This window comes from Neophocaena asiaeorientalis, unplaced genomic scaffold (genome assembly GCF_003031525.2).
Source record: "Neophocaena asiaeorientalis asiaeorientalis breed wild unplaced genomic scaffold, Neophocaena_asiaeorientalis_V1.1 scaffold388, whole genome shotgun sequence".
NCBI classification, from domain to species: domain Eukaryota; kingdom Metazoa; phylum Chordata; class Mammalia; order Artiodactyla; family Phocoenidae; genus Neophocaena; species Neophocaena asiaeorientalis.
In genome coordinates, this window is record NW_020172738.1 from 413,415 (window position 1) to 439,157 (window position 25,743).

General features: G+C 40.2%; 1 protein-coding gene across 3 annotated transcripts in view; it reads right to left on the minus strand.

Annotated features, from left to right (window-relative positions):
- Positions 1–25,743, minus strand: part of GIGYF2 (GRB10 interacting GYF protein 2) — a 124,220-nt gene that overhangs the window by 13,487 nt on the left and 84,990 nt on the right. For 2 of the 3 annotated variants that reach the window (XM_024740515.1, XM_024740516.1), the window contains 8 exons: positions 24,574–24,636; positions 22,861–22,952; positions 21,689–21,796; positions 20,581–20,681; positions 18,831–18,931; positions 16,785–16,946; positions 15,315–15,473; positions 11,999–12,235 (listed from right to left, as the gene is read on the minus strand). In XM_024740515.1, coding sequence (XP_024596283.1) covers positions 11,999–12,235; positions 15,315–15,473; positions 16,785–16,946; positions 18,831–18,931; positions 20,581–20,681; positions 21,689–21,796; positions 22,861–22,952; positions 24,574–24,636 — 1,023 coding nt within the window. The remainder of the gene's footprint in view (positions 1–11,998; positions 12,236–15,314; positions 15,474–16,784; positions 16,947–18,830; positions 18,932–20,580; positions 20,682–21,688; positions 21,797–22,860; positions 22,953–24,573; positions 24,637–25,743) is intronic. The other variant, XM_024740517.1, reaches the window with a different exon arrangement.

Genomic DNA, 25,743 nt, shown 5'->3' on the forward strand with positions numbered 1-25,743 from the left:
TTTTACGTAATTTTTTTGTCACAAGATTATTTTAAAACAACTTAAGTACATCAATACACTTTTATTTGATCTACCATTATGAAACTGCAAATTTGTTACACCTGGCATTGACATATACACCAATATACAACCATAAAGAGAAAGAAGTAAACAAAAGAATCACTAAGTTTTTAATCCAAGGAGGTAATAAAGGACAAGATATGCTACTTTCCAATGAAAGTAGCAAGGGCAAGATTTGTGAAGGGAGAGCTGAGGTGGGCAGCTGGAAAGATACCAGGCACAGTTTTCTATCAGTCTTTCATGAAAGGGAGTTAACCAGGCTGTGCCTTCTAGTAGTGAGCACTAAGCTGGTTTTAATCAATAATTCTATTTTTCCTATGCCTTAAAATGATCAACTAAAATAAAGTGTAAATATATGAGTCCTGAATACTTTAGTGTTCTCAAAAGCTTGATTATTTCTAGGGGAATCCCTTGGCCTTTCTGGGCCAGAAGAAAGATACACTCTAATTTTGAGACATCTTATGGCTCTTAAAAGCAAACAAAAACCGAATCTAACCAGACTTAAAATATGTTTAATAGAAACAATACATGAGCATGGATGGATCAAAACAAACAAAATGCCGAACAGTCCCAAAAAAGAATGGCTCTTCAGTAGGAATCTCTACAACTGGAACTGATGCTATACAAGTAAAAACAGTTTAAACTGTCACTGATGTTACCAGACAGCTCTCCAAATGAGTACCCTCAACACTACCGAACATAATAGATCCTTTAACATTTTTTGCCCAATGATGGGTAGTACTGGCATTTCTCTCAAAATGCACCTGTGCTAGGGTAGGAGAGGGGTACAGGAGGCAGCTAAGAGAGAAAGATGGGGGACTGAGTAGGCAAAGTTGAGCACAAATGAACTGTTTTTCTCCACAGGAAATGACACGTTTTGGAAAGCACTATCAAGATCAAACCTGGCAGCAGATCTCAAACCTGGCGGCATCACCTGGAGGACCCGTAAAAACGTAGATGCCCCGGCCCCACGCTCAAGGAATCAAAAGACCCAAAGGTAAAGCCAACCAATTCGCATATTTTTGTAATTCTGATGCAGTCAGAACCAGCAACCACTGATGCTGTCGAAAATCTCAGTGGCTGTATCACCTCGTGGTACCCAGAAAGCAATCGCCAGTCCTCTCTCTTCAGCAGAAACTCAGCCAGCATCAAGGACAGATTCACTGCCTCCTGAAATGGCCTGTTCCTCTTTCAAGAACCTCTGAAATCCTCCTATATTTTGTGCCAAAGTGTACTTCACTGTACTTTTTGCTAATGATTCATGAGTCTGCTCTCTGGAGTAATGCAGAACAAATCGAAGTCTTTCACATGACAGACAAACGTCTGCAGATAGCTATCAATTTCCCTTAAGTCTTATTTGTACATAAGAAATAATACCCCATCACTCCATCAACATTGCCTCAGGGCATTTTCCAGTTCAACCAACATCCTGTACTGCCCACTCAGAGAACAGAAGTTTGTTGATCACGCTTTTCATAACAACTCTTTCCCAAGTCAGAAGCAAACAGTTGGGAATTTGGTACATTTTCTGCCCCCTGAATGCCTAATTATACTTTGCTGATTTAAAAAACCTTACTTTTTTTTTTTCCTGCCCTGACATTGCTACCTTACATTTTCAACACTATTTTTGATAACATTTCTTTAAGAAAATCTGCTAAAACTCAGTAAGAACAGAGTCTGCGGTACTTGCACCATGACCCACTCTCTCCCAACTCCTAGCTCAGCCAGACAGAAACACTACTTCAGATGAAGGCAGCAAAGAACACAGGCCTCCCTCTCTCCCCGTTAGCTGACAGTCAGTGGGCTGCCTTCCTGGGAAGTACACAATATCAACAATTCTCATCCTGGCTCCAGCCACCTGTTGCAAAGGCTGAGCTACGGACAAACACAGCTGAGAGGTGAGGTGGCTCCCTTCTTATGCCTAGCCCTGACTTCTGGGATGGAAACTACACAGTGCTACAGAGACTACTAGGGCCCTGGCTGCCACTTTGAAAGGCAGAGGTTCCACCCCACCAGGAGAGGCAAGCCAAGAAGACCTGAGGCTACTGCCCCTCCCCCAAGGGCTCAATTCATAAAGCAGGCACCATTGTTCCCAGCTCCAGAGCTGTGACTCTGGGACTTCTGCCTTGAAGCAGAGGTGGGAGGAACAGATTGTAATAGAGAGAGCTGCAGACCTCTTCCCAAAGGAACTGACTTCATTTGCAACAGACTGTGGAGAGTAAGGAGTTTAACCCTAAGGGCACTTTCAAAAACAGTGGATGTTGCAGTGAAAGGCAAGGGGTTAACTGGTAGATTCACTGGAGATACAGGCTAAACTGTACTCTGCTTCTTTGTCTCAGAGAACCAAGCTAGAAGGAGTCTGCCTAGGGTCAGAACAAATCTCAAAGTACCTCTTCAAAAGAGTTTGAGTTTGATTGGATCAGGCTTTTGGATCATTTTATGCCCAAGGGTTCTTCTGAGAAGAGAGTAATCCAGTTAGCAACTAGTGGAGTTTAACAGCTAAATGTGGAACAAGACAGTCAAGGAGAGCCCAGCCTAAACCACTGTCAGCCCAGGGTGACTGTGAGCATACCCAATGCTGCATCCCCAGAGAAGCCCCAGCAGAGGCTTCACACTACTGGGGAGAGGCGGGGAAGTTCACTAAATTAATCTAGCTAGCCACAAAACAAATAATAATAATGAGTGGGGGTGGAGGGAGGACCAGAACCCAGAATTGCCACACTGCATTAGCAAAAAAGTCTAGTTTCCAACAAAAAATTATGAGACATGTAAAAAAATTATGAGAAAGTATATCTATATACCAGGAAAAAAGCTGGCAATAGAAACTGCCTGTGATAGTGAGTGATCAGATGTCAGATTTAACAAAGACATCAAAGTCTTATAAATATGTTCAGAGAAGGAAACCATGATTAAAGGAGTAAAAGTAGACATGTTAACAATATCACATCAAATAAACAATATCAATAAAGATACAGAGGGTTTCCCTGGTGGCGCAGTGGTTGAGAGTCCGCCTGCCGATACAAGGGACACGGGTTCGTGCCCCGGTCCGGGAAGATCCCACGTGCCGCGGAGCGGCTTGGCCAGACTGAACCAGGAAGAAATAGAAAATATGAACAGACCAATCACAAGTAAGGAAATTGAAACTCTGATTAAAAATCTTCCGACAGGGCTTCTCTGGTGACTCAGTGGTTAAGAATCTGTCTGCCAGTGCAGAGGACACGGGTTCGAGCCCTGGTCTGGGAAGATCCCACATGCCGCGGAGCAACTAAGCCTGTACACCACAACTACTGAAGCCTGCACGCCTAGAGCCCGTGCTCCACAACAAGAGAAGCCATTGCAATGAGAAGCCCGCACACCGCAAAGGAGAGTAGCCCCATTCTATCAAACATTTAGAGAAGAGCTAACACCTGTCCTTCTCAAACTCTTCCAAAAAATTGCGGAGGAAGGAACATTCCCAAACTCATTCTATGAGGCCACCCTGATACCAAAGCCAGACAAAGATATTACAAAAAAAGAAAATCACAGACCAATATCACTCATGAATATACATGCAAAAATGCTCAACAAAATACTAGCAAACAGAATCCAACAACACATTAAAAGGATCATACACCATGATCAAGTGGGATTTATCCCAGAGATGCAAATCAAAACTACAATGAGGTATCACCTCACACCGGTTAGAGTGGGCAACCCACTACTGGGCATATACCCAGAGAAAACCATAATTCAAAAAGACACATGCACCCCAACGTTCATTGCAGCACTATTTACAATAGCCAGGTCATGGAAGCAACCTAAATGCCCATCGACAGACGAAAGGATAAAGAAGATGGGGTACATATATTCAATGGAATATTATTCAGCCATAAAAAGGAACGATACTGGGTCACTTGTAGAGATGTGGATGAATCTAGAGACTGTCATACAGAGTGAAGTCAGTCAGAAAGAGAAAAACAGATATTGTATATTAACACACATATGTGGAACCTAGAATGGTACAGATGAACCGATCTGCAGGGTTGAAATTGAGACACAGATGTAGAGAACAAACGTATGGACACCAAGGGGGGGGTACGCGGCAGGAGGGTGCGGTGGTGGTGTGATGAATTGGGAGATTGGGATTGACATATATACACTAATATGTATAAAATGGATAACTAGGGCTTCCCTGGTGGCGCAGCGGTTGAGAGTCCGCCTGCTGATGCAGGGGACACGGGTTCGTGACCCGGTCCAGGAGGATCCCACATGACGCAGAGCGGCTGGGCCCGTGAGCCATGGCCGCTGAGCCCACGCTCCGCAACGGGAGAGGCCACAACAGTGAGTCCCGCGTACCGCATAAAAAAAAAAAAAAAAGAACCAAAAGGAAATTCTGGAGTTCAAAAACGTAATAACTGAAATGAAAAATCACTGCAGGAGCTCAAAAGTATATCTGAACTGGCAAAAAAATTTAGTGAACTTGAAGAGAGAGCAACAGAGATTATGCAATCCAAAGAACAGAGAAAAAAAGAATAAAGAAAAATGGAGAGCCTTAGAGAAATGTGAGATACCACTGAGTGCACCAACATGTGCATAATGCAAGTATCAGAAGAAGAGGAAAGAGGAGCAGAAAAATTGTGACCTAAATCTCAAATTTATAGAAAAAACATTCATCTACATATCCAAGAAGCTGAACAAACTCCAAATAGGATAAACCCAAAGAGATCCACAAATAGACATTATCATGGTAAAAACACTGAAAGCCAAAAACAAGGAGAAAATCTTGAAAGCAGCAATAAGGAGGAAAAACAAATTATCACTTACTAGGGAATCCCAATAAAATCAACATCTGACTTCTCATCAGAAACAATGAAGGCCAGAAGGCAGTGGGATAAGATATTCAAAGTCTTCAAATGAACAAAAACTGTCAACCAAGATTTCTATATTCAGTAAAGCTACTTTTCAAAAATGAAGGAGAAATAAAGACATTCCCAGATAAAATTAGAAAATTTGTTGCCAGCAGACTCACCTTACAAGAAATACTAAAGGAAGTTCTTCACGCTAAAAGCAAGTGACCCTAGAAAATAGTCTGAATCCGCATGAGAAAGCCAAGAGCACCAATAAAATTAATTATATAATTATAAAAACCAGTAGTACATGTACATTTGTTCCTCTTTTAACTGATTTTAAAAGCAAATGTATAAAACAATGTATATATATATTGTTGGACCTATAACATACAAAAATCTAATATGTCAAAAATGGCACAAAGGAGTTAAGTGAAAACAAAGCTGTAGTAAGCTAATGACTCCATATGGTAACTTGAATCCACAGGTACCAATTAAGAGAAGCAGAAACGATAAATAAGGTTATATAACGAAAGCTATACATACATACTTGCTTTCCTTCTCTCAGCGTCTTTAAGAGACAATATAATATAAAGGAATAAATATAACATTTTATCACTGCATTTGTAACATTTACAAGATGTGATACAACAAAAATACTACAAAAAGGAGAAAAAAGGAACAGAGCTTTAAGAGAGTAGCATATCTGTGTCAAACTGGAAAATATAGTGATGAAAATCATTAAGGATATTAAAATGCTACATTAGAAAATAATTAACGCAAAAAGAAGCAGTAAAAGAAGAACAGAGAAACAGAAAGGATGTAAAAAACAGAAAGTAAAATGGCAGATATAAATCCAACTATATCAATAATATCATTAAATGTGAATAGGTTAAAGAATCCAATAAAAAGGCAGAGATTATCAGACTGGATAAGAAAATAAGATTGAACTGTACTGTCTAAAAGAGACGTAATTTATATTCAAAGGTATAAACAGATCAAAAGTAAAAGAATAAACAAAGATTTATCAGGCAAACAGCAATCAGAAGAGAGCTGGAATCACTATACCATTATCAGACAAAACATACTTTAAAACAAAAAAAGTGTTAATAGGGATAAGAGGAACATTTTATGATAATAAAAGGGTCAATCCAGCAGGAACATATATAACAATTATAAACATATATGCACCTAACAAGAGAGCACCAAAATACATGAAGCAAGAAATGGCAGAAATAGAAGGAGATATACAATTCAACAGTAATACTTCGAGACTTCAATACTCCACGTTCAGTAAGAGGTAAAACAACCACAATATCAATAAGGAACTAGAAGACTTGAACAACGCTATAAACTGACTACACCTAGTAAACATCTACTGAACACTCCACTCAACAAGAGTAGACTATACGTTCTTCTCAAGTGAACATGGAACATTCTTCAGAATAGACCTAAAGAAGGTAAAACTTTATGCCAGAAATAAAACTTTATTCTAAGACATAAAACTAAACTTCAATAATTCATTTAAAAGAATAGAAATATACAAAGTATGTTCTCTGATCACAATGGAACAAAATTAGAAATGAGTAAGAAATAAATTTTGGAAACTCTCAAATAAGTGAAACTAAAACACTCCTAAATAACCAATGGATCAAAGAAGAAATCAAAACTTATGGGTAGCAGCTAAAGCAATTTATAACTGCAAATGCCTAAGTGAGAAAGAAGAGAGATATCAAATGAATAAAAAACCTTCTACCCTGAGATACTAGAGAAAAAGAGCAAACTAAACTTACAGCAAGCAGAAGGCAAGAAATAATAAAGATGAAAGAAGAAATTAATGAACTAGATAAGTGAAAAATAGAGAAAAATCAATGAAACCAAAAACCAGTTCTCTAAAAATATCAACAAAACCGACTTAACCTGATTGTCCATGAGGAAAAAACCCCAACAGACTCAAATTACTACAATCAGAAATAAAAGAAGCACATCACTACTGATCTTACAGGAACAAAAAGAAATATAAAGGAATACTATGAACAAGTGCTTGCCAATCAATTAGATAACCTAGATGAAAAAGACAGATTTCTATAAAGATATAAACTAATCAAAACTAACTCAAGAAGAAACAGATGATCCAAAGAGACCTATTAGAAGTAAAGACATGGAATTAGTAATCAAAAAACTATCCACAAATAAAAGCCCAAGCACAAATGGTTTCATCACCACTGAATTCTACCAAGCATTTAAAGAATTAACAAACCCTTCCAAAAAATTGGAGGGAACATTTCCTGACTCATTCTTCAAGGCCAGCATTACCCTGACACCAAAACCAAAGAAATCACAAGGGGAAAACAAACACATACTACAGACAAATACCTCTTATGAACATGGACATAAAAATCCTCACCTCCTTCAGCCTAACGAAGGGCATCTACAAAAAACACACAGCTAACATTAAATTTAATGGTGAGAGACTGGATGTGTTTCCCCACATCAACCCAAGATCGGAAATAAGACAAGAACATTCACACTTGCCATTTCTATTAAACACTGTACTGGGGTTCTAGCCAGGGCAATTAGGCAAGAAAAAGAAATAAAAGACTGGGGGAAAAAGTAGTAAAACTACCTCTATTTGCAGATAACATGACCTTGTGTACAGAAAATCCTAATGAATCCACTAAGACACTATTAATTAACCAGTCCAGCAAGATTTCAGAATACAAGCTCAATATACAAAAATCAACTGTACATCTACACACTTGCAAAGAACAATCTGAAAATGAAATTTTGAAAATTCCATTTATAATAGCATCAGAAAGGCAAAATACCTAAGAATAAATTTAACAAAAGAAGTACAAAAGTTATACTCTAAAAACTATAAAACACTGAAAAGAAATTCAAGAAGATCTAAATAAATATAAAAACATCCCATGCTTATGGATTAGAAGACTTAATGTTGTTAAGATGTCAAAACTCCCCAAACTGATCTACAGAGTTAATGCAATCCCTATCAGAATCCCAGTTGGTGTCTTTGTGAAAACTGACAAACTCATTCTAAAATTCATATGGAATTGAAACACAGGAGAGCCAAAACAATATGGAAAAAAAAGAACAAATTTGGAGGACTCACACTGATTTCAAACTTAACTACAAAGCAATAGTAATGTCAAAGCAGTGTGTTACTAGCATAGCGATCATACAGATCACCTGACTAGAATTCAGAGTGCAGAAATGAACCCACATGTCTAATTTTTAAGACGAGCACCACAACCATTCAGTGGACAAAGAACAGTTTTTTCAACAAATGGTGCTAGGACAACCAGATAAATCACATGCAAAAGAATGAAGTCAAACCCTTACCTCACATAATTTACAAAAATTAACTCAAAATGGATCAAAGAGCTAAAACTACAAAGTCTTAGAAGAAAACATGGGAGTCTGTAAAACTTTATGACCTCAGATTTAGCAATTCTTAGATATGACAACAAAAGCACAAGCAACAACAACAAAAATAGATAATTTGGACTTCATCAAAATTTAAAACTTTTGGGCTTCCCTGGTGGCGCAGTGGTTGAGAGTCCGCCTGCCGATGCAGGGGACACGGGTTTGTGCCCAGGTCTGGGAAGATCCCACATGCCGCGGAGCGGCTGGGCCCGTGAGCCATGGCCACTGAGACTGCGCGTCCGGAGCCCGTGCTCCGCAACGGGAGAGGCCACAACAGTGAGAGGCCCGCGTACGGAAAAAAAAAAAAAATTAAAAACTTTTGTGCATCAAAGGACACTATATCAAGGAGGTGAAAAAAAAAAAACAAATAATAGAAAATATTTTTAAATCATTTGATACAGAACTTAAATATTGAACACATAAAGAACCCTTAAAAAACTCAGTAAGAAAAAGACAACCCAGTTTAAAAATAGGCAAAGGAGGGCTTCCCTGGTGGTGCAGTGGTTAAGAATCCGCCTGCCAATGCAGCAGGGGACAAGGGTTCAAGCCCTGGTCCGGGAAGTTCCCACATGCCACGGAGCAACTAAGCCCGTGCGCCGCAACTACTGAGCCTGCGCTCTAGAGCCCATGAGCCACAACTATGGAAGCCCGTGTGCCTAGAGCCCGTGCTCCTCACAAGAGAAGCCAATGCAATGAGAAGCCCACGCACTGCAACAAAGAGTAGCCCCCGCTCACCCCAACTACAAAAAGCACCCACGCAGCAAGGAAGACCCAACGCAGCCAAAAATAAATAAATAAAATAAATAAATTAATTAAAAAAAATAGGCAAAGGATTTAAATAGACATTTCTTCAAAGAAGATATACAAATGGTCGATAAATACATAAAAACATGCTCAACATCACAAGTCACCAGGGAAATGCAAACCAAAATCACAAGTTATCACTTGACACCTACCAGGATGGCTATAATCAAAAAGTCAGATAATAATGGGTTGATGAGGATGTGGAGAAACTTGAACCCTCATACACTCAACGTAAAATGGTGCAGCCACTTTGGAAAACAGTCTGGCAGTTCCTCAAACCACTAAACACACTGTTATTATATGACCCAGGAATTACACTTCTAAATATATATATATGTATGTGTGTGTGTGGGTGTGTGTGTGTGTATATATCCACATAAAACTTGTACATGAATATCTAAGGCAGCAGTAGTCATAAAAGCCAAAAGGTAGAAACAGCTCAAATGTCCATCAACTGATGAATGAATACACAGAATCTGGCATATCCACATAATGGAATATTATTCAATTATAAAAAAGGGGGAAAAGTACTGATATATGTTACAAGAACCTTAAAACATTATGCTAAATGAAAGAAGCCAGTCACAAAAGACCACATATTATATGATTCCATTGATCTGCAATGTCTAGAAATAGGCAAGACAGAATAAAGCCAGAAAGTAGATTAGGGGTTACTTAGCCCTAAGTTAGGGGAAAATAGGGGCTGGGGTGTGACAGTTAGAGGGTTTGGGGGGTGGTAATGAAAATGTTCTAAAATCTATTGTGTTGATGGTTGCACCTATCTATAAATATGCTAAAAACCACTGAATTGTATACTTTAACTGATTGAATTGCATGGTATGTGAATTGTATCTAAATAAAGCCGTTTTAAAAAGCTTTTTTCTCACGAGAGCCTTCAGCAATTCCTCATAACCATCTTGAGCTCTTTATCTTCAATCAGAATGCTTATCCATAAAGTAGCTCTACAGTCTTCATGGGAGGATAGGAGAGCAAAACCAGACACACAGAAGACACAGAAAAGTTAGAGATCTGGAAGTTGCTCCTGTCTTTGTCTTCTCTCTCACCCTCATATTCTGGTCAGTCACCACATCCTGGGCTGTAGGGCCTCTTCAGAAAGTCTTTTGACAGCCTTTTCGAGGCCCTGGAGCCATAGACTCATGGGTTCTAATACAGGGCTGTGCTATCAACTCTCAGCTGGACCCAAGGCAAGCGACTTAGCTTCTTAACATTTCTCCTCTTTGGTAAAACACAGGTATTAATACCTAAGCTTTATAAGGGTGGTTGTGAAAAAAAAAAATGGAAAACTGTCAGTACGTGCCTGACACAAAGCAAGCACTCAGTTATTAGCAGCTTCTCCAACTCCTCCTTTCCAATCTTGCCACCCCTAGGCTTAGATCAAACTTTTCTATTCCTTGCCTAGACAACTCCATCACCCCCTCTCAACTGGTCTACTGACCTCCAGTTTTGTTCAAGTCCATCTCCTATTTAGCTCTCAAAGTGACTTATTCCCTCCTGTAAATCTAGCAGTGTTATTTCCTAGCTGAAAATTCTTTTTACCACTCTAGGTCCTAATTTCTTAATAGAGTATATACAGCCCATGGTGATATGAACCCTGCCCACACTTATCTCATACCTCACTCTCCAGCAACTTCATTCTGCTCTCACAAACACCCTCTATTCCCCAAACTGTCTTTTTTTTTTTTTCTTTAAATTTAATTTTTCCCTCCCTTAATGACTCAGGTTTAGAAGTTATCTTCTTTCAGGAAGCCTTCCCTAACTTCTCAGGTGGACAGTGGTTCTCACATATTAGTGAGCAGCAGAATCCCTGGAGGGCTTATTCAAACAAGATTGCTGGGTCCCAGTCCTAAGAGGTTCTGATTCAGTAGGTCTGGGGTAGGCCCAAGAATGCGCATTCCTAACGAATTCCCAGGTGATCACACCCTGAGAATTACTGCTTCATGCCCCCTCTCTTACTACACCCACCCCCCTGTATTCTAATTTTGTTTATGTCTTTATCCCATGAGCTCCCTGAAGACAGGGGACAGACACTAAGTCTTATGGCTAGCCATACACCCCATGAGAAGTTATGCAGACTCTACCATAAACCTGCTCCTCCCTCTCCAATTACTCAGAGTTCATCAACAGTCCCACTACTTTCCCAGTCATTGGAGGCTTACCATCTAAGAGCCATTCCAACTTCTGCCCTTGTCCCCGAGATCCAGAGAACCACTAAGTCTTGCTGATTGCTATTATGCCAATTCTCATCCTCTGGCCCTACTCATTCTTACCACCACCATCACACTCTCTTTACTGGTCTCCCAGTCTCACTTTCTACTTATTTCAAATAATGCTTTGAATCCTCCTAAAACAACATTTTGCACACAACACCTCAATCCGACTTTCAATAAACCCCCACAGTCAGCTATGTTTCAAGCCCTGTATGATGGTTCCTACTTACACATCCAAATGTTTATGTTTCTTGCCTTCATAAGTCTATGAGCTCTCTGAGGACAGTTGCCTTGTCTCATTTATCTTTGTCTTAGCAGTGCTGAAATGATACAGAGTAGGCACTCCAATGTTTAAATTTATGAACCATACAGACTTACTTGGTTGTGCCTGCATCACTGCTCGTGTCCTACCCTCTTTTATTTATTCTTCCCTTGTTTAAAATGCCTAACACAAAGTACAATGCATCGTATTGCCTCCTTGATCAAAAAACGAAGGTAGCAAGCAATATTTAACATAAAAAATGTACACTGTTTCACTGCTACTGCACTGCCAGCATCTACTTAACTAAAAAAAAAATGCTAACAAGTAGCTCCTATGGATGGTCTGGCGTGGTCTAGCTGGTGTCTAGGCTTTACCTTCATCTGCGCCAGCTGTTGCTGCTGCTGTTGCTGCTGCAACCTCCGGAGAGCCTCTTGCTGCTGCTGCCTCTGGCGCATTAACTCCTTCTGCCGCTGGAGCTCCAGCTCTTTCCTCTTCCGTTCCTCCTCCTCGTGCCGGAGTCTGGCTGCCTCCTCTTCCATTCGCAGCCGGTTCTCCTCTAATCGACGCTGGGCTTCTTCTTCTTCCCGGGCCCATTTCGCAGCCTCCTCTTCCTTCCCAGAAGGAAAAGTAAATGATAATAAAATTTAACTGTGTTTTTAAAAAAAATCTGAATCACTTTTCAAGGCTTCAGTCAGAGGCATGCTCACAGGATAATTATCATGTTTAATTTATTTGCTAATTTCTACATAAAAGGAATGTCACTTTGAACATCTGTGTAAGTACTGATCTCTTAGAGATCACCACAAACTGCGGGCAAGTCTCTTGGAAACTGTTCCAACATTGAGGCAGAGATAGCTTTTCAGGGTGCTGAGTGCAAAGAGCTATCAGGACCTGCAAGAACATGGATTACCAGGCAAGCCTCAGCCAGTTCCGGACCCAAAGCAACTTTACAAAACCACTTAATTTCATGCCAGGTTCTCACCCGTTATGGCTCACAGGCCCCTTGGAAGGTCTCTCTTTGACCCATCCTCTACCCCTCTACTACTTTCTGCAGTGCCTTGGCTCATTTTCCTTCTGCTTCCCTCCCTCAAAACCATTCCATGTGCCCCGTGGAATTTTCTTGGCCTTCCTCCATGCAGTCTGATTACTGCACCTGCAATGCTCTAGAGCTCAGCGGTCCCCAACCTTTTTGGCAGCAGGGACCATTTTCGGGGAAGATAATTTTTCCAAGGACTGGGGGTGGGGGTGAGGTGGCTTCGGGATGATTCAAGCTCATTGCATTTACTGTGCACTTTATTTCTGTTATTATTATATCCACTCCACCTCAGATCATCAGGCATTAGATCCCGGGGGTTGGGGACCCCTGCCTAGCTTATCCAGACAGCACATTCCCCTCCATTCTCCAGAACTCAGGGCAGACACCAGCCACTCTACGAGTACTTCCCTAGCCTTCAGGAGGTAGACTTCCCCTCTGCCTTCTGATTATGCCCAAGTATACCTTGTCCTCCTCTCTCTGTTTGCTCTTAGCCCATCTGTGGCAGCAACTGTTACTACCTATTCAGCAAAAATTCCTTTCAGGTTGCTTCTTTGCAGACAGACCCTCCTGTCACATCAGAGGTTTAAAATGCCAGATTTTGCTTTTTAAGCTTCCAGTGTAAACAGGGACAGCCATGTGATATGATTTAGGCCAAAGGGATGCTTCCAGAAAAGATATTCTTCCCAGACAAAAGGAAAGAAGCATGAGAGAAGGGCCACTCCCTTTTTGGGTACAGGGTATGGTATGATATCCAAAACTCCCAACCATTAGGCAAAAAATATGAACTCAAAAGTCAATACACCGCGATTTCCCTGGTGGTCCAGTGGTTAAGAATCCACCTTCTGATGCAGGGGACGTGGTTTTGATCCCTGGTCGGGGACCTAAGATCCCATGTGCCGCCGGCAACTAAGCCTGCGAGCTGCAACTACTGAGCCAACGCACCATAACTAGAGAGGAGCCCGCGTGCCGGAACAAAGAGCCCACACACTGCAATGAAGATCCCATGTGCCACAACTAAGACCCATTGCAGCCAAAAAAAAAAAAGGTCAACATACCAAGAAATGGTAGAGCAGAGTGTGCACCATCAGGTGGAAAAGTCAACACACCAGGAGATGATAGAGGAGAAGCATGCAAAGGACCTGGATCCTTAATGATATCACTGAGTCATGGAAATTCATGTTTAACTGCCTTATTTCCAAAGAACACCTTCATATGTGAGGCAATAACGTTATCTAATGTTTAAGCCATTTTTAGGTGAATATTTTGATTTTTCAGCTGAAAGCATCCAAAATGTGGCATTTATTTCTTGTAAAATCATCACCTACATAGTCTGTGAGCTTCTTAAGTACAGAAACAATTTCTTTAAAAGTTTTGGACTCTACCAGCAAACAATCATAACAACTGGCATATAGTATATTAACAAAATCTATTAACCGTTAAATGAATAAACCAAAGAATCTAACCTGGAACTTATCTATCTACCTCTAAAGAATTTAGATTTCTCAAAGAGTTTCAATCAAGAACTTAAGCAAAAGCAGGTCATCTCCAGCTTCGTGTCAATCCAACCAACAAACAAAAACCTACACCCCTAAGTGTGGACTGCTGTACATGGTGACTTCCTTCCAAAGAGTACAGTAAGGGGGAAAAAGAGTAACTTTACAGTGGAGATACCTGACAAGCACTACTGCAGCCAGGTGATCAATGTCAACATCAATAACCATAAGTCATGTTAGTAATATGTACCCTTGGTATGTGATGAAAATGGTACTTAACTTCTGTGATCTTCTTCTGCAACACCCATAACTCCAGTCTGATTGTGAGAAAAACTTCAAACTCCGATAGAGTGTTACCCTACAATCCACTGACCAGTATTCCTTAAAACTGCCAAAGTCATCAAAAACAAGGGAAGTCTGAGAAACTGTCACAGCCAAGAACAAGCTAAGGAGACATGACAACTAAATGAAATATTCTGGATAAGATCCTGGAACAGAAAAGGGACACTGGGGGAAAGCTGAAGAAACGGTAATAAGCTATGGTCTTCAGTTAATAACAATCCATCAATACCGGTTTGTTGTAACAAGTGTGCCATACTAATGTAAAATAATAATAGGGGAAACTGCACTGTCATCCCAATTTTTCTGAAAATCTTCAAATGATCTAAAAAGAAAATCTACTAATAAAAAAAATCTACCTCTGTTCTTAAACATAAAAATGAAAGGCTTTAGGGATTCTGGCTGCCCGTAACAGCAGAATGGCATGGTTACAGCAGAATCAGATAATGGTCATCGCTGCCATCAACTTACGGATTTACTAAGCAGCAAGGAACTGTGCACTCTAAAAGTGTGAACCGGGGAGTACCCTAAGGCAAAAAGTGTCAACCTCCAGATCTCACGTTTGGTTTTTTAAGAGCAGGCCTTCAATTTTTCTCTGGTGCCCTCGTTTTTTGTTCGTTTTGATTCCTTGACATTTCGTTCAGCTTTTATAATTACACGTGGGATGGTTATCACAAAAGTACTAAGAGTCAGTTAGATCTCTTTTGGTAATTTGCAGCAACCTGAAAAAGTTTTAGACAGGCTCTCTAATATCCTAATACTTTCTTAATCACTAATTCCTAGCTTCAAAGAAGCAATGAGAAGAGCAAACCATCTGATCACCTGCTTGCGTAACAATTCTTCCTGCTTCCGCCTTTCTTCCTCTTCTCTTCTCCTTTCCTCCAGTCTTCTAAGAGCTTCTTCTTGCTGCTGTCTTTCTTCCTCTTCTCGTTGTCGCCGTAATGCAATTTCCTGCTCCCTCTGGCGTCGCAGAGCCTCCTCCTAAATTAAAAAAAAAAGTGTGTGTGCGCACACGTGCGTGCATCTCAATTAATATATTACATCATAATTTGGAAAGAAACAGGCTATGTGCTGCTAAGATCCTGTTAACAGTATATATAAAAAGTTATCTAACCAGGATCTAGGGTAAAAAGTATATATGTGAGCTGGGGAGTAGGTATATTAAGAGTTAAAATAATTTGTATTTAAAATATTAATAGTTAAATAGCACTACGTGCAAAGTCCATCCTGGTTTCTACATTAGCTACATCACTTCCTGATTAACGCTAAAAAGGACGCAGGCTTCAGTTTCTCTGTTGCTACCATCAGTCCCTATTTTTTTAATCAAATGAGAACCTAAGGCATAGAGAAGTCAAACCAACATAGCCACCAAAAATGCCTGGTGAGGTAGAGAAGTTTTCCAGTCAACGTGTCTCAGAACACGTTGCTAGAACTAAAGTCTCACGGATATTAAATATACAGAAAAGGGTCTCACTGTCAAAATAACTTAGGAAGAAATAATTAGCAAAACAGAATTAAACAGATTTCTTTACTGCAATACTTCTTTTTTTTTTTTTTTTTTTTTTTAACTCACGGGCCCAGCCACTCCGCGGCACGTGGGATCTTCCCGGACCGGGGCATGAACCCGCGTCCCCTGCATCGGCAGGAGGACTCTCAACCACTGCGCCACCAGGGAAGCCCTGCGATACTTCTTAAAGTCCTTACATTGCTAATGTAGAGGGTGACTCTAAGAAATACTAGTAGGTCTAATCTAATCTCAGCATGGACATGGATGCCTTTTTTCAGAGTTCCTCTTAGGGCAAAAAACAAGAAGGAAATGTGAAGCAAAGGCTAGACACTGGGGCTGTTTCAGAGCGGATTCTTTCAAATGGGATCTTTAAAAATCCCAGTAGAAAAAGGTCCAAGCACATAATAAAGAATTCCCAAAAAAGAAATACAAGCGGCCACAAAACATGAAAAACATTCAGTGTCACTGGTTATAAATACTTCAGGACTTAATTACGTCTGAAATCTAACTGGTTTATAAAACCCCAGGAAATATGTAAAAGCAATCAACTCCAATGAGTTACTAGGACTGAAGAATATCCCTCCAGTGGGTGTTAGTGGGTGACAGACATTTTTCCTAAAGGGAAGTGAGTCTCCTAAAATTCTAATCCCAATCCTGCTAACTCCCTGATGCCTTAGGGGAGCCTTCTCCAGGAGAACTATGACCTGTGAAATGACGGGAGTGACCAAGATATCCCGCAGGCCCTCCTTCAGTGCTAATCGTACAAGCAGAGTTCTCAGACATACCTGTTTCCTTCGGGCAAGCTCTTCTTCCTCGCGCCTTTTCCTTTCTTCCTCCTGCTGTCTCCGAAGAATTTCCTCCTGTTGTCTCCGGAGTTCTTCTTGCCTCTTTCGATCCTCCTCTTCCCGTTTTGCCCTCATTTCTGCCTCTCTTCTCTCCTGCTCTAGCTGTGGTTACACAAGGGTGCTCTTAGAAACTTGAGGCCAAGCACAGAACACTCCAACATCACTGACAAGTACTGGTAGGAGCTGGTCAGTGCAGACACTGGAAGGTGGAGACACTACCATTCACTCAGTTAATGTGTAGTGCCAGTGGCTGATGAAAGCAACTCTGTGAGAGCTCTAAGCTCTGCTATGTCATAGCAACCAGAAAGTTTTATGCTCTTCTAAGCTGGATGCACTCACCCCTACTTTTTACATGTCTCTTCGCTCCATACTACTACTGCACATCTCCTGTATGTGGGAGAGTGGCCTGTGTTGAGAGTAACATCAGAATTCTCTTGGGATGGCATTTCTTTGCTCATCCCTACAAAGGATTTTCTGATTGAAGATCTAACAATGTGTCTAACAAGGTTTCAACCGCAACGTTGTTGAAAAATTACAGAAGTTCTTTAAAATCTGAAGATCAACCACTTAACAAACTCTATCATGTATAATTCCCAAATACTAGTCAAATCCAGCCCCTAATCTCCAGTCCTATTAACACACATGTAATTCAGGCCTTTACTTTCTCATCCACATTCCTAACAGTCTCTTACCTGGTTTCCCAGCATCCTATTTTGCCCAGAGTCCCCAGTTCAATATCCAACCTCCACCAAAAAAAATCACTCCCAGGCTTACATTTAATACCATCCTTCACCTTGAAAATAAATCCTAAGTCTTTAACGTGACACGGGTAAGGATCCTCCTGATTGGCCTGCCTCATCGTCTTTAATCTCTCTCATCATTTATTCCTCAGACACACCAGCTCTAGACTGGACCAAATTATTTAACTGTTTGCTGTGCCAGGATGTTCTCATACACTTCTAGCCTTTACAGGTCTTGTTTCCTCCAACTGCAGTTTAATTTTCACCTCCTTCTACTCTGTCAACCCAAAACCCTTCAACTGAGCTAAATCCTACTACCCTTCAAGTGAAACGAGCTCAGGTATTACCATCCATCCAAAGTGTCACCCAATTCCTGATCCCCACCTCTCCTGCTAGGTAGCTGGCCCATGTGCTTCCTTGTGTTGCTTGCCTGTGTCATCATCTTCCCAACGCCCCCAACACACACACACACCAGACAAGAATGCACACTTTCATCATCTACGTGTTCCCAGCACAAAGCGCTATGGAACAAGAACAAACTCAAGAATTGTTTGAATTATGGTCTGTCACTCATGGAGACAAATCCTGACTCTGAACTCATTTCCTATCCTGGGCACTCTAAGGATACTGTCACTACCTCGGGATAAGAATGCACTAAACATAAAATAGGAACAAGATTCTCTCGGAGCATGAGAACCCAGAAATCATCTCAATAACACCAAGTGTTCACAGACAACCTCTTCTGACAAGTACTAAAACCAAAATTCAAGATTCCTAGCTCCTCCAGAAGATGTGAATAGAACACAGAATGTAATATTAATGTTGAGCTTTTCAGCTGCATGTCTTAGGCACTAAGAGGCGTAAACAAACACCACCATAAAGATTCAATGTGGGAACTCAAACCTCAGATCAAGGGTCTTATAATAAGCTATGTAGTGGATATTTTCTTATGATCTTACAAGAATTTATACCATGAATAACGTAACATACCACCATGATCATTCATGTGTCGACAAACCAATTTTAATTGATTTAATTTGAACTTGTTACTTTAAATTGTTGTGAGGTCTTTTTGGGGAGAAGGCGGCACAAAAATGACAGAGTATGAGTGTGCTTAAACCAGCTACGTAGCCGTGAACTAAAAGGAAACATGATAAGTAGCTAGAGAAATAGAGACATCAATAAACAAACGTCTACGACCTGCGATTGGAAAGCATGCACTGCTATGGAAGAATGAGTTTCAGACCTTTGCAGCCTTGGCCTTCTCCATCTGCTGAAGCTGTTCAAGGGCAGGTCCCGGAGTGGTGGTGTCCAGAGGAAGATCCCATACGCTACCACCTTCCCAAACTGTAAGACAGGAGGGGAAAAGAGTGAGGCATGTCAGAGCTTACATACATGGCTAAATATCCAGAAGCATAATGAAAAAAGCTGTTTCCCTGTCCCTGAATGAGCTCCATCACCTACATCTGTTCTGCTTCTAAGTAGACTGAACTACCAGTGGGCTCTAGTTTATATCAATACCCTTCAACACATCTAGAAGAAAGTACCAGGCATTTACTGGGAACTAATTTCATCCTCAAAAAAACCCATATCTGTTCATATCCCCATTTTTACAGATGAACAAGCTAATAAGGGTCAGAGGTAGTTTTGTAACATTCCCAAGGACACATGGCAAGCATATGGCCATGTGAGGATTTAAATCCCAGTGTATATAGAGCCCAAAGCCAACGGTATTTCCAGTAGCCACACAACGTCTTACTGCATACGAAGTGGAGAGAGGGGTTAAGAGAGGTATGGCTGAGAACCAGAGAGAACTCAAGGGTTGCACAATATTGTGAATGTATTAAATGCCACTACATGGTTCATCTTAAAGTGGTTAATTTTATGTTACATGAATTGCATTTCAAAGAGAGAGAGAGAGAGAGAGAAGTACAGCTGGAGCTGAGAGTACTCTGGAAAGGCCAGGCAGGTCTCACAGATGACACTGGGTCCTACTGACCTGAAAGGCAGCACAGGGTCTGATATCAAAGTAAATGAACAGATAAAGGCTTCTGAGCCTGTTTTCCTATTGCCTGTAAGGTTTGCTGACACCACTTTTCAGCATTCTCTATTTCCTACATTCCTATTATAGTCTATTTATGGACTATAAATTATTGTCTGCATAAAACCAATGGACTGTTTGTAAAGGACCTTAATTGCATCATACCTGAAGAGAGAAAATGTTTAATAAGGTATTTATAGTTTTTTAAAAAGTGAAGACTATTTTAACATCCTAACAACTATAAATGACTCCCAAGAAAAAATAAGGTACATACAGCATGGGAAGTTGAGTTGATGAGAGATAATAATCAGTCCTTCTCCTGCCATAATCCCCAGGGTCAATGTTAGCAAGAGAACTATGACATGAATGGCTCAGTGGTTCAAAGAAAACCCCATCAGAGCCCATGGCCCTTACCTCTTGTAAGGACTATCTATGGTTCAAACTACCCACACCTCTGCATGGATCAGACCTTAAGAAACAGAAGCGTTGCACCAATATCAAAATGTTTCAAAAATCCCAGCCCTAAATTTTCCAATTTGATGCAAAAAGATGAGCGAATGAGGTAAGGGTAGCCTTTTCTATTCCCAAAATTTCTGGGTACCTTCAGTGTTAAACTACTCATCAACCCTCGACTCAAAAGAATAGATCATCGTTACTTATGTTTTCAACTTACTCTTTTTCTCACTCTGGTGAAGAGAATAAAAACAATTCAAAAGACTTTCTACAGTGGTTAGAACAACATAAAAAAAGAGAGGCTGACTCAAGTTCAAGAAATCTACCTACTAAGTAATTTCTAGCAACTCCTTAACAGCTATTTTCAAAACAAAACAAAAAACTCACTTTTTATTAATATCCAATACAAAACATGTCGAAAAACTGATATGCTTTTAAAAAAAACGGAGTTATACGAGTCTAAATCCTTGGAGCTATACTAAAGGCCAATCTACGGTTTTACCTGTAGGCTGTGAGGCTGTTGGCTGGAGTTCCCAGATAGAACCAGTATCTGGCACTGACACAGACCTAGTTACTGAGGGAATGACGTTCTGATCAGATATTCTGCAAAAGGGAAATTAGAAAATTAACTTGTTCTTGTCATCCACGAAAATAAAGAGGTATTTCCAGATTATTTGTAGGTTTCTGAGGTTATTTGGCCAGAAAACTTCATTGTTTTTACTAAAACATAACACTACCAAAACATTTAGGAAAGGAAAAAGGATAGAGGCAAGATAACCACACTTCTGGACCCTCGAGGTATTAGCTAATTTTGATTTCCAAATAATGGATATGCGTACTGTCTTTAAAAAATCCAGAATATCTCAATGAGAGTCACAGAGGCATCATGTTATCATGAAAAAACTCACAGACCTTAAGTCAAAAGGTCTGCATTTTAATTCTGTCTCTGAAGTGTTCTGTGTATTATGTCAACCAAGTCCTTTAGCCACTCTGAGTCCCAGTTTGCCCATCTTTAAAATGGAGACCTGAACACCTAACCTGCCTACCTGCAGAATGGGTTATGGCTCAAAAGAGAAATATAAAAGGTTCTGGTTAAAGTGGACAGTAAAGTTTTTAACAGCAGTGACTGACACCTCTGCAGGAGGCGTGCAGGAGACCTACCACCTTGCCCATCTCCTTGTAGGAGACACAACACATACTACCCTGAATGTTAACTTGAAACAGCAGGAGTTTAAGACTTTTAGCATAATTTCCTTTTCCTTAGACTTACCTTAATGGCTTTTGGGTCTGGAAAATTATAACCCTGTGTGGCATTGTTAATATCTTTCTTGAGACATCACAGGTAAAAATGAGATTAAACTTATTGACTACATTTTTTTGTTGTTGCTGATTCCATGAGCCTACACTGCTTTTCAAGCGTTCTTAGTATTCTTTGGTTATTATTCAAAATTTATCCTCTGAGTAAAAAGACCAAATAAATGCTTTACTTAATTATTATTATTTTTAAAACTATATTCTATTTTTACACACAACACACAAAAAATTTCCTTTCCTCTCTTTCTTTAAAACATACACACACAATGTGACACATCATGGAAACGACCACCAACCTCATCTTTAGTGCCTGGAACTGTTGGAGAAGAAGTGCCAACTGTTGCTGCTGCTGGGAAGACAGTGCTGCTTTCTGTTGTTGAGCCAGAACTTGTGCATATTGTTGTCTTCAAAAAGTAAAACACAGTATAACCTGTCTATCCACATTTAGTTCACTTTACTGAGACATTAAAAGCAAAGTTCAGGCCCCCCCAACAAAAAACACCATTAGAAATAGCTATCAAATATATTTTTACAATTCTTCGTAATAGTCACACAAACAGTTCTGTACTTTATTCTACAAAGAACTGAACTAATAGATGGCATGCTTCTGAGTGGAAAGAGAACAGAAAAAAAAAAAATTAATGAAATGCCCAAAACTGGAAAGTTCCCTTAAGATGACAGTAACCTTTTATTAGAAAACAAGTGAGAAATAAAACAGATTCAAACTAACAGCTATTTCCACATGAAGAACTCTTTGCAAAAATAAAATCACTTGTATAAAAATCCTCAAATTTATACGTTTCAGCTTGGAAAATTTTAGGTAAGATTTTTTTTCACTAGATCAGAGGTGGACAATTTTTTTTCTGTAAAGAGCCAGACAGTAAATATTTTGGGCTTTGCAGGACATTCACAACTACTCAATTCTGCCTCTGTAGTGCAAAAGTGGCCATAGATAATACACAAACAAATGGGTATGACTCTGTTCCAATAAAACTCTGCTTATGAAAACAGGGAGCCAGCCAGTTTGCCAACCTCTGCACCAGATGATAGCAAATCTTACTTCTTCTATGAAAGGGACCCACAACCTAAGTGACTACCATCATTCCATACCACTACTAATAGTATAAACTTTTACTTCTTTCCTGCCCCCTCATCTGTCTTTCCTCTGCAGCATTCAAAGTTGAGCCATTCAGAAGACACTTAGCTCTTAAAATGTTTGTTGATTCTTGCTTTAGGAGCTAAAGATCTTGCAAAATTATAGTTATGTGTCATCTTCTACAAACTTCTGGTATTTAAGAAACAAGGTAAGACCAAACTTAGAATGTATAATGGTAACATGCCACTAGCTGGATTTGAAAACTGAAGTATCCTATTAAGTTTTCTGCTGTAAACGGTGAAATTTGGGAGCAGATTATATCTAAAGGCCCTTTTGGTGCTGCAGTGCACCCAACCGCATTACTGCTCTTACTGTATTAAGAACTGCTGATACTGGAGGTGCTGCATCTGGTATAAGGCTGTGAGTTCCTGCTGCCTGGTCAGTCGTTCCTGGTCCAACTCTCCCTGGGAGTAAAGGGGTGAAGGAAAGAAATACCACTGAATAAACTGAAAGAGCCTAAAAGCAACTTAGTACTTATATCTGAAAGGAAAATGAAACCTAGACCTTCACATCCCGCCCCACCTTTACACCCCAAACCCAAAACACCTATCTAAAAAAAAATCAGGGCTTCCCTGGAGGCACAGTGGTTGAGAATCTGCCTGCCAATGCAGGGAACGCGGATTCGAGCCCTGGTTTGAGAGGATCCCGCATGCCGCAGAGCAACTGGGCCTGTGCGTCACAACTGCTGAGCCTGAGCTCTAGAGCCTGCGAGCCACAACTACTGAGCCCACGTGCCACAACTGCTGAAGCCCGCGTGCCTGGAGCCGTGCTCCGCATCAAGAGGGGCCACAGCAGTGAGAGGCCTGCGCACCACAACGGGGCATGGCCCCCACTCGCCGCAACTGGAGAGGGCCCGCACACAGCAACGGGGACCCAGCTCAGCCATAAATAAATAAATAAATAAATTCATTAAAAAAGAAAAAAAAAAAATCAGGCATCTTTAGAAACTAGTGCCATCTAGCGGAAGAAGGTGGTGTCAGCATTATAAGAGATTCCCTAAGGTGAGAAAGGTTCCTTATTTAGCTGCTGTTCTCCCCTCCTGCCCTTGAAGCTGAACGTTGTACTGTACTCCAGAGTTATTACTGTAACTAAATAAATGTATAATTCTCCCAATCTTAAAAGTGATTTATAAATTTGGAGATTATGGAGAAATTAGAGAAGCAGGACAAAACAGAAAGGAGTAAAATTAAATCTTATGGTAGGATTTTATAATGACACATAACAATTACAGGGAGGTAGTATATAAGTATGTCTTCTTAGTATGTCTTCTTAAAGGGGATGAGAAATGTAAAATTAAATGGAACATAAAAGAGCTCTGAAAACTGTTTAACTCTCTATCCAAAGATTAGGTGTTTCTATTGCTATTAATACACCATGAGTTTAAAAATAAGCTGTAGTTGGGACTCCCCTGGTGGTCCAGTGGTAAAGAATCTGCCTTCCAATGCAGGGGACGTGGGTTCGATCCCTGGTCGGGGAAGATCCCACATGCCGCGGAGCAACTAAGCCCGCACGCCACAACTACTGAGCTCACGTGCCTCAACGAGAGAGCCCGCGTTCCACAAACTACAGAGCCCACGCACCCTGGAGCCCGCAACAACTAGACAGAAGCCCACGTGCTTCACTGCAGTCCCGCACACTGCAGCTAACACCCAACACAGCCAAAAAAAAAAAAAAAAATTTTTTTAAGTAAGCTGTAGTAAAACCCTGTTTTTTAGCTTATATGTCAAATAACACGGCTGGAATTTAAATTTTGGAAAGCTAATAGTGGAAAAAAAATGAAAAGTGAAGTAAAGATAGTAGAAATAAAAGCATAAGGATGACACAGACTAAATTTAGACAAATCATTAGTGAACAGTTTATATCCTTATTACACACTGATTATAGTTTGGAAAAAAACATTTGATATATGATTTACTTGGGGTGAGGTACATCTGAAATTAAAGGATTTTTTCTTTCTTATTAAATATTCATGGATAGAAGCTACACTAGGTTAGTCTAAAATTAACTTAATGGCAAAGGCAATACCTGACAGGAAGCACAGCTTCCCATGGATTTTCCCCTTAAGTGGGTCTGACTGAGGTTCAGCCCCTATAATTGGAAGTCAGGAAATGGATTAGAGCAAGCATGCCAAGCTCCAAGTGATGAACTTTCAGCGCTGAAACATGCAAGATAAAAACCCATCCCAATTTCTGAGTAGGTGGTAAAAATACAATTTATATACAGTAATACACAATACAATTTTTCTTTGGATTTACAACAGAAATGCCAGGAATAATTCCCCTCACCTAGGAATTTTCATTGCTCTCCAAACTATAGGAGGTCTTAACCCATCAGTGGATTGTAAAATCAATTACTGGATTGTGAAATCAATTACTAGGTCAAGATCAACATTTACATATTTGGAAAAAAAAGAAAAGAAACGGAAAGAAAATATGTACATGGCACCAAATATTTTGTGAAACATGTTTCAGATATACCTGCACATTAATAAGTGTACAGAGTAGTGACATAAAAATCTTTTTTTTTTCCCCTATGGGCTGTGATCAGAAGTTTGATAGCCATTGTTCTCACTTATGAACACTCTTGGCTACAGATGTTGTGACTGACTTATTCATCCTCATCACGTAAGAACCTAACACAGCCCTGGCACAGATCTTCAATATATAATTGGTGAGTAAATCAATGGATATTACTGTAGAAATCCAGTGTTCACACTAAAGGTTTTTGACTATGGCCACTTTTGACTATGGCCACTTTTGACTATGGCCAGCAACCAGACACTCCAACCTCGAGAAGCAAAAGAGAGGCACAGAGCCAAAGCCCCCCAAAAGGAACTAAACAGGGAGAGGCCCAGGAGCAGCTGCAGAAAAAGACTTCCCCTTCAAAGGCACTCCAGGGTCAGCATACTAAAAGGGTTACGTTATGATCTAATTTTTAGTTAAAATATCAGTAACGAATGTTAAAAAAATAAAAAAGTCTTCAAAATATTCTGAAGCAATGGAATTTTATATTAGTAACATTTGCGTTAAGGCAAAACTCAAATTTAAGAACTCCGGAAGTCAGAAAGCAAGAGGCAAATAAATGGAGAGGAGAATGTGCATTCTAACTAGAGGCAACACGAAACTCTAAGTCAATTGTGTTGAAGCACAGCAGATAAAGGCCAAAGCTCTGGAATGAGCTTAGAAAGTAAGGAGC